The 9,640-nt window shown below is 36.4% G+C and overlaps 1 protein-coding gene across 2 annotated transcripts in view; it reads right to left on the bottom strand.

Annotated features, from left to right (window-relative positions):
* The window catches only part of LOC109910670 (protein-glutamine gamma-glutamyltransferase 2-like), a 34,590-nt gene that overhangs the window by 8,062 nt on the left and 16,888 nt on the right, over positions 1–9,640 (bottom strand). For both annotated transcript variants that reach the window (XM_048608383.1, XM_048608384.1), the window contains 6 exons: positions 9,413–9,548; positions 7,290–7,393; positions 6,635–6,877; positions 6,089–6,361; positions 3,977–4,137; positions 2,051–2,184 (listed from right to left, as the gene is read on the bottom strand). In XM_048608383.1, coding sequence (XP_048464340.1) covers positions 2,051–2,184; positions 3,977–4,137; positions 6,089–6,361; positions 6,635–6,877; positions 7,290–7,393; positions 9,413–9,548 — 1,051 coding nt within the window. The remainder of the gene's footprint in view (positions 1–2,050; positions 2,185–3,976; positions 4,138–6,088; positions 6,362–6,634; positions 6,878–7,289; positions 7,394–9,412; positions 9,549–9,640) is intronic.

Genomic DNA, 9,640 nt, shown 5'->3' with positions numbered 1-9,640 from the left:
CATTTCTGAAGAAGGATCCAGACCCGAAACGTCAGCCTTCCTGCTCCTCTGATGCTGCTTGGCCTGCTGTGTTCATCCAGCTCTACACCTTGTTATCTCAGATTCTCCAGCATCGGCAGTTCCCACTACTTCTAGCAATCAGTTGGCCAAGATTAATAACTGCATGGGAACGTCATCCCTCAAAATCACACACCATCCTCACTTGGAAATATATCGCCATTCACGTATCGTCCCCACCACAAAGATCATTAGTCGAGCTTGGTACCAGCTCAGTACCATTGCATGTCTTTTCCCAATCTCCACACTTTAATTTGCCAATGCTTTTCTGACTAGAAGCATACTCCATAAATCTTTTGCTTGGATTCCCACCAAGTTCAGCTTCATCACTACCTGTGGCGTCACTAACCTACATTGTTCTTGATCCTACTTCTTTATTCTTCATTCTCTGTAACTTTCTTCAGTCATACAATAGCTTTCCTCTAGAATTTTCATTTCAGCTCTCTCTGAACTTTTTTGCACCGTTTTTCCGTTTAATCCTTTTGACTTTGCATTTTGGCATTTCCAGCCCACGTCATTTCATTTTTTCTCTTTTTAGCTCCTTGTTAAAACCTGTCTCTTTGGTCGAGTCTTTAGATGTCCTATCTAACATATCTTTCTTATGTACAGGATCATTTTCTCCTTGCAATTCTGTGAAGAGTTTTTGATATTAAACAGCAATATAAATGCAAGTTCTTCTTGAAAATGGCATTGTCCTAGGAATCAAGAAAGTACAAGGCTCAAGGGTATATAAAATCATTAGAGTAGAAGCAATAGAAGACCATATGACCTGATGTCTCTATTCCACTATTCAAAATGATCATGGCTGATTTTGAACATCAACTCCACTTGCATATCCTTTGATTTCCTGAGAGGCCAAAGATCTCTCAGTATCAGCTTAAATACATCAAATAATTCCAAAGATGCGTAGCCATTTTAGTGAAGATATTTCTCCACATTTCAGGCTAACCTAAATGTTTGTCCCTTTTTCCTGAAACTGTGTCCCCTTATTTTAGATTCCCTAGTTGAGGGAATGTCTTAGTGTCTATTTTGTCAACCCCCTTCTTAATCTTGAATATTTCAGTGAGCTCTCATACTCAGTCTTTTAAACTCCAGAAAATATTGACCAAATTGACTCAGCCTCTCATCTCAGACAAATTTCTCAGCCCAAAAACCAATCTAGTGAGGCTTTACTGCAATGTCTTCCAATTCAGGTATATCCTTTCTCAAACATGAAAATGGATATTACGCACAGAATTCCAGGTATGGTGTCAACAAAGCCCTGCACAATTGTAGTTACATTTCATTATTCCTATACTTAAGTCTCTTAAACATTACATTTTCTGAATTGCTTGCTGTATCTGCACACAAACTTTCAGTATTCTTTGTATGAATACACTAAGATCTTTGTATATATTAGCATTTCCAAGTTTCATAACTTTTACAAGCATATAAATTAAGAACAGGAGTAACCCATCAGAGTCTCAAGGCTGCTCCATCATTCAAAAACAACATGGCTGATCTGATTGTGACCTCAACTCTATTTTCCTGCCTTACACCCTTGGGACGGGTTCAAAACAGTCCTAATGGATTGGCTGTCTGTTGTAACCATATTCTGTTTTTTCACCACTCACTACATAGTCCCAGTGGAGTTGAATTTTAGCCTCTGATATTTTCCTGGGATTTTTTCTGCATCAAACAGTCTGTCATTTTCCGAGAAGGGAATTTCTTTTTTAAAATCCGTACATTTATGGCATGAAAGGAGGTACAAATGTGCTGTGGAATGCAAATAATGCTGACTTGGCAAAAAATAATAATTTGTTTGTCTTATTGTATGCATTTATTTTAGCTATAGCTTTTAGCTTTTAGCTTTTAGCTATAGCTTAGTTTTCACACTTACATATATGCCAACAATATATTTAGGAGTGAATGCGTGTCGTAGTTGGGTAAGAAAGCCTAAATTTTTATTTTGTACAATTTTAAAATGTTTCAGCAAACAAATTTTTCCACTTACTTTGTCTGATGCATGCCATTAATTAGGCCTGGCCCTTCTATGGTGAAGACACATTGGAGCAATGGAACTCTCAGAGTGTTCGTAAAATTTATTTCTGCTTTCATCGGTCTGTTCAAAACAGGATTACCCAGGAGCTGAGGAAATAAATCAATGTTTAATGCTTTGGTTAAACATTATTATTCCAAATATTTGAAATAAGTCAAACTCATATTTATTAAACAGGTGTGGTTGATGCTGAGCCTTTGATTATCTCAAATGAAACAACATCCTAACCAAACTGTCTTTCAGGTGAATGCTTTCCTCTTCAATTTCTCCCTTTAAGGGAGCATTTAGAATTGTTTTGTCATAAAATTGAGAACTCAAAGCACTTACCTAAATGCCAACAATATATCTTGGACGGAATGCATGTTTAATTTTTTATGTTTAATTTTTATTTAGTTCAATTTTAATTTAGTTTGTAGCTTGTATTCCACATTAAGCTTAATCTGCAGTTTAAATTCCATAGTTGCCAGGCTGAAGTAAAGTTTTAATAAGGTTTCCAATGAAAAGAATTGCTTAATTGAGAACCACCTGAAGCTGGATCCCCATTCAGTGAGCAGCTATGCCGTTTGTGTAAGGAGTATATAAAACTAGCCAACTTAGTGTGACTTAACACTTGTGTGTGTTGATTTCCAATTGAGTGCAGGAGTTGAGAAATTAAGGGAGTTTAGAAGAGAGGGAAAGATATGCTTCTTTGCTTTTGCTATTCCTAAATTTTGTCAACCTTTGGAATTCATTCATAAATTTCTAAAGGAAAAGAAACAAATTATTTTATACTTGATAATTGACTAAAGTTTATTCTATCCCTAAGGTTCAACATAGAAAAGCAACAAGTGATAAAGTTAACAAAATGAATAAAAATTTGACATAATATAAAATTGCATAAGTTATTTAAGTTATATTAAGAATGCCAGAACAGGTTATGAGTCACTATTGCAGCATGTGGGAGTTCCTGAATCCCATTATAGTCCAAAACAAACATGTCTGCAGCAAATGCTTGAAGAGTTTTGCAGTAATGGAGAAAGGATCTTGACAGCCCCCTGCAGTAAAGAATTCCACAGATTGACTACCTTTTGAAAGAGAAAATAAATCTTCCTCATCTGTCTCAAGTAAGTAACACCTTACTCTGAGATTATGATGGTGGGGAACAACTTCTCAGCATCTGAGTGCAAAAGAAGCAAAGGTGATGTGAGAAAAGCCCTTTTCACTCAACAAGTGGGTTAGGGTACCAAATGCACAGCTTGGAAATGTAGTGGAGTCAGGTTCAGTTGAGGCCTTCAAGAAGGTATTGGATGATTATTTGGATAGAAATAGCATGCAGGGAGATGGGGATAAATCAAGAGATTGGCACTGTGTATTGATGCTCGTTTGAAGAACTGGTGCAGACACGATGGGCTGAAGGGTATCTTGTACTGTAACAATTTTATGATCCTGTAACTAAGTGATGGTGGTGGTGGTGAGCTGGGGGTAGAAGGGAAAAGATTGCAGCTTAAAAAGTCAGATAGGACAATTTCAGTAGTGAAAAGAATGCCACATTGACTTCATGGAATGATAGAAAACAGTGCCAGAAGAAACTGAGAGAATTGGAGGAAACAGATGACTGGGAAATTCCTCAAGCTGCTTCTGTTCCATTGGAAATCTTTTATCAGCTCAGTTTGTCTCCAAGCGCTGAATTTTATCCAATAAGTCATCAATGAAAATAATCCAATTAAACATTAGGAAATAGTATAAAGGTGAGGTTTAAAACCATTCTGTCCAACAATAATAGGTAAGTGTAGGGAGACAACTGAAATGTAATGTAAAATGTGAGTTAACTCCTGAGATGTAAATTTCAATTGTGGTTTCAATCATGAAGATGCTATAGATGGTGTTGCTTCAGATTATTACCTTAATGTGGATATCAGGATTGATCACAGAAATATCTTTCACATCCAATGCACTTGCGTGTGTGACTAAATCAGTTGCCAAAGCTGTCAGCCTGATCAAATGGTGATTATCAAGGTAATCAGCATAGTCTGAATACAGCACTTGTAGAACCACATTCTCAACTGAAAAACAATTTGAAAACAAGGAATAAATTAAAAATTGTCAAAGGTTTTCAATAAAAAGTAAAAATCCACCATGGAGAAATGCTACTGAGATTAGATTGGGAGATAATTAATGCAAAATTGGAAGAAACTGAGAAATATAGTAAAACAGAAGGGATTTGAATAAAATTCTGGAGGTTAACGTCATGATGTGTGCAAGTGTTATCACCTGGGACAGCAATCTTTTAAAATTCGTCCATGGGATGAGGGTGTCGCTAGCTAGGCCAGAATTTGTTGCCCCAATTGCCACTAAGAGTCAACCACCTTGCCATAGGTCAGAACTCACATGTAGGGTAGACCAGGTAAGGATGGCAGTTTTCTTCCCTAAAGGGGTTCATTAGTGAATGAGATTGTTTTTTCTGACAATTGGCAATTGATTTACGGTCATCATTAGACTCAATTCCAGATTTTTTTTAAAAATTGAATTCAAACCCCACCATGGTGGGATTTGAACCCAGGCCCCCAAAACATTACCTGGCTCTATAGATTAATAATCTAGTGATAGCACCACCAGGCCATTGCTTCACCTTACCACATAAAAGGGAGGGATGGTTGGGCCTGAGGGTGAGAGCAAGAAGGGAGTTTTCAGTCTAAAATACTGAAAATGTGAGCCAACGTTGTAAATTGGAGAATATTGCCAAGATATGGTGGAGTAAAAATGTAGAGGGTTATGTAAACAAGGAATTTGAAATCTATGCACTAAGAAATAGTAATTACCAAAGTTTGGAATGATAGAGGAAGTGGATTTACAACAGAAGAGGTTGTGAGTGGTGGACAACTGGATAAGTTGCAGTTTTTTGGTAGGTGGAGATTTGGAAGCAGGATAGGGTGTAGCAAAATGGAATAGACTAGAAAGTTTAGATTGGAGGTGACAAAAGCAAAAAAAAAAATACAGCAACGTGGGAGGTAAAGTAGGTATAGAAAAGGAGTGATAATTTACACACATAAAACAAATTCTTATTTCTTTGATTATCTTATAAATAGTTTTTCTGGAAATCTTTGTAATTACTTTGTCTGCTTTCATTCAGGAAGTCCTAATATGCTTTATAAATGTCTAATCTTGATATCTATGATGAATATTTCTATTGTTCCTGGAAAAGCTTATTACAGATATTTCCATTGCAGAAAAGTGAGTTTGGTTGAATATTTGAAGAAGTCTGTTTTTCATATCATAAATAAACGTATGAATCCTTCAATAGATAGAAATTACATGATTAAATAATCCCAATATTTTTTAACTATTTCCATTGAATAAAAGCTTAAGGTTTCTGGTTTATGTTACTTTGAGAAAAAGAAAGCTATTTCATGGATCCCTAGATTTCCCATCTTGGATTATGGGAACATACATGAAGACTCCTGTCACCCCCTGAAAGTGAAATAGGAAGAATTTGTCATAACAATCTGGATTGAAAGTGATCTGTCTGTGTATGCATGTTGGGAAAGGTAATGAAGAATATGATAGACACCACCCAATTATAAGGAGGCAAATATGAGATTTAAACCAACCAGGTAAAAGTGTGACAGACATATACATAAAAACTAAATATAATGATTGAAGTATAATGGATAGAGAATGACAGGGAAGCTCAAAAATATTGACTTTTGATATTTAATCTCATATTCCTCTTAAAGTTGCCATAACTGGGAACTAAATTATATCATTTAGTAAGCCTGACAGTTTAAATGGATTGCATCAGTAAACATTCAGTTAAATGTTTTTGGTATGGTGGCAGATATGAACAAATTATGATGAAAAGTCACAGAATTGAAATATTAACTATTTTTCTTTCTACAGATGCTGCCTGACCCTGCTGAGTATTTCCACCACTTTCTAATTTTTTTATGATTAAATTACAGGTGGTTAGCTGTTACAAAGCAAAGCTAGATACAAGACCAATAACTCTTTGATTACCTGCATTGCCTCGAACAGCAATGTTATCAAAATGCTTCCTTGTAATTTGATGCTGTGGTTTTCCATTATAATTCATTATTTGAGCATTGAAGTTAAGATTGCAGTGTATTGTTGCTGCACTGCAGTTGGAGATGGTTATGATGACTTGAATGTCACATCCATTATTTATTGATTCCTCAGCCTTCACATTGACCAACAATTTTTTTGTGGGCTGAGCAATATGTCTATTTCTGAGATTAGCTTCAGAAACGATTGCTCTTTCTTGAGAGGACCCTAAGTACATTGAAAAATAAGTTGGTTAAATAAGAAACAGATAAAAAAAAGTACTTTTTTTTGATTCTATTTGGATCATTTACAAGAATGACTTCTTACTTCAAGTACAGGTGTATAGGCACCGTATTCTAATGGTTCACACTGACCTATAAAATATGGTCTGCTATTTAAATCCAGTACAATAAAATTGAAGGATAAAACTGGCATCAAAATACAACTAAAAGCAATACTAAAGATAAAAAAAACCATATTTTAAAAAGTAACGTTCCTTACCCTCACTGTATTTGTAACTGTCTGTGATATCTTCACGATCAGGTCTGCCGCACATCTTTGTGCTGATATTCTTACCCACATGCTGTGTTTCAACATGTACCTTTTCTTTTCTGCCATCTCTAAATTGGATCCAAGTTACTTGATCTGCATTGACCTCAGCAAAGACAAAGGGAATGTCATACTTCATATCCACGGCCCCTTCTTTGATTGCTTTGACAGGAGCTGGACCACAGCAATATATTCCTTAAACAAGACAAAGAAATAATTGAGAACAAAACTCAATAAATTTAAATGGCTCTTATGAGGAATATTGTTTAAGAAAACCTTTTGGAAGTTCTTACAGTCATCTGAAGTCAAAAATCACAAACTTTTGTTAAAGTGTAGCTGCTAGCTTCTATTCTTAAACATTTTCTTCCTTTGCCAATCATATTTCAGATCCATTACCTCATGGTCAAAAACACTGAAACTGATGCGGTGATATAATGCTGAATAAGTTGTCCCCCAGAAATCTGCCCAATCTATTTTAGGCCAATAAAATATTCATACATAATTCAAACATAATTTACCTTCAGTACAGCAGTAATTGAGTCATGACTATGAGTAAAGTTATGAATTACTTGATAATGGTTTATGATAATGGAATTTATCTCTTTACCTTCACTTTTCTCCTGTGGGGTTGGGTCCAATACCTGCCAACCATCATAACCTGCCACCAGGTCATTTCGTGCCATCCAACTTTCTATCCAGACATGGAAGTTCCTGAAATGCAGCAACAGTGAAAAAAATCTCTAAGTTACTAAAATTCTCTCAGAAAGCACTTTATGTTTCTCTGTTTACACTTACCTTTAAAATAATAAAAAGCTAGAGTCCAGATTATCTTCTTAATATATTTTGAGGGGGTTGGGTCTGGTCCATAACACTAATGTTTTGGAAGCAGTTCAATGAAGGTTTATTTGACTAATACATGGAATAAGTGAATTGTCTTTGGAGGAAAAGCTAAACAGGCAAGTCCTATATCCTCTGGAGTTTAGAAGAGTCAGAGGTGACTTAATTGAGACATATAAGATCCCGAAGATCTTGACTGGGTATATGTTGAAAGAATGTTTCCCCTTGTGGGAGAAACTCTTGTGGGTCATAGTTTTAAAGATGATGGCACCCATTTAAAACAGAAGAAACAATTTTTCTCTGAGAAATTTGCGAGTGCATCAAAAGGTAATGGATGCAGAATGATTAATGATTAACCAGGGGATGAAAGAATGTAGAGTTGAGGTTAAAATCAGATCAACCATGATCTGTTGAGTGGTGGAGCAGGCGAATAGGTGTGAGAGGTCTATTTGTTCCTTGTTCGTACGTTAGCACATATTTTTACAAAATTATAAAAGAGAAATAATCCATACTCGACTCAAGTATCTCAATTTCTGCTCCCTAAGAAAGTGATGGAAATTTTGGAGGGAGAAAATATCCACACATTTCTCTCCACTTCCAATTGCCATTGTAAATGTTTACATCTTCCATCTTTACCTCCAAGAAATTTAACAAATGCATGGATTCTTTATTCAATGAAAGAGTGATTATCTATTCAGGTATTATCTCCAACTTTTATTTCAACTAACTTAAATTTCCTTACTGTTTTGCTGACCCATCTCAGCCAATGCTCTCTCCAACCTCAGCTCTTTTCCAGGGTCTACCTGCTGTTTGTGTAACTCCAGCATTTAACCCCTGATCACAAATATTCCTTCCTGGTTTCCATAACCATGGACATTCTAAGTACATCCCTCAAAGAGAGCCTATATCTGTATCTAAGACTTCTTAAAGCAACCCTGAAGCACCTTCAAGCCTTTCTGATCTACCGTGCATCTTTCCTCCTGTTGGTTTCTTTATGAATTGTTACCTCCTTATCTAGATCTCTCAGAATTCCTTGTTCGAAATTCTCCATCACCCAGCAAATCCTAATCAAAGTCACCAATTATATTCCCTGTAACTGTGATTATATTTTATTGCCCTTCCTCCTGCCCCCTGGAACTGGTGATGTGGTCAAACAACAATTCTAATGTCGCTACTCCATTGTCCTGCTCACCAGCACAATGAAGATTTGCAGCATTCCAGTATTTTGCTTCTGCATTAGTTCTCATTTGGTCCTCTGACCTTACTGATGATTGCTCAAGCAATCTTCCTTCTTGAGAAACTTCTTTCCCAATTCTGCAGCTTGGCAGTCCTGCACAGATTCATTCCTGGACTTCTCATCCATGACACCTAGTTGGCATATATCTCAATATATGGCATGTTCCTCACAGGTCAATAAATGAGAAAATTACGTTCTCCAGGAGGAAGAGTCCATAGACCCAGCCATCCACTTCAAGAGGTACATCTCCAGAAAACAATTGACATTTTTTTTTCAAATGTCCAATGATTAGGGCTGATTTTCATTCTGTTTCTCCCCCATTGGGTAGTTTTTAGGGTAGAGTATCTTTGACCCAAACTGGCGTCTTTTTCAGATTTAGATCTAAAAGTGTAGGTCAGATTTTGCACACCTTTGGCATGTCTCCACTGGAAGGGTCCAGTACCAGGGGAAAGTATTCTATTAAATTTGCTGCAATAGTGATAGTCCTGGATTGGTCTGGCTGCTGTCAAAACAGAATCTTCATTTCTGACGAAAGGTGGACATTGAAGAGAAAATTTAACCTGTCCTTTCTCTTTAATGGTTCTGACCCAACCTGCTGTGTGTTTTTTTCCCTCTCACTTGCTAAAACTTGCATTTTTGACACTAATTTGACTCACCAGATGCTGTCCTTTGGGCCACGGAGTTCATTCCCATATTCATCATACACTTTATCAATTGTCAAATTCCCATTGGTATCATGAGCAGAATTAAAGTTTGTGACAACACGAGTAGGAATTCCTAAGCATCTCAAAACTAAAAAATAACAATAAGAAACAAATTAATTCAGTATAACTGATTGTGCGTGCACACACACACACACACACACACACACACACACACACACA

Source organism: Rhincodon typus, chromosome 19 (assembly GCF_021869965.1).
Source record: "Rhincodon typus isolate 14 chromosome 19, sRhiTyp1.1, whole genome shotgun sequence".
Classification (NCBI taxonomy): Eukaryota; Metazoa; Chordata; class Chondrichthyes; order Orectolobiformes; family Rhincodontidae; genus Rhincodon; species Rhincodon typus.
This window is presented reverse-complemented; position numbering and strand designations above follow the sequence as displayed.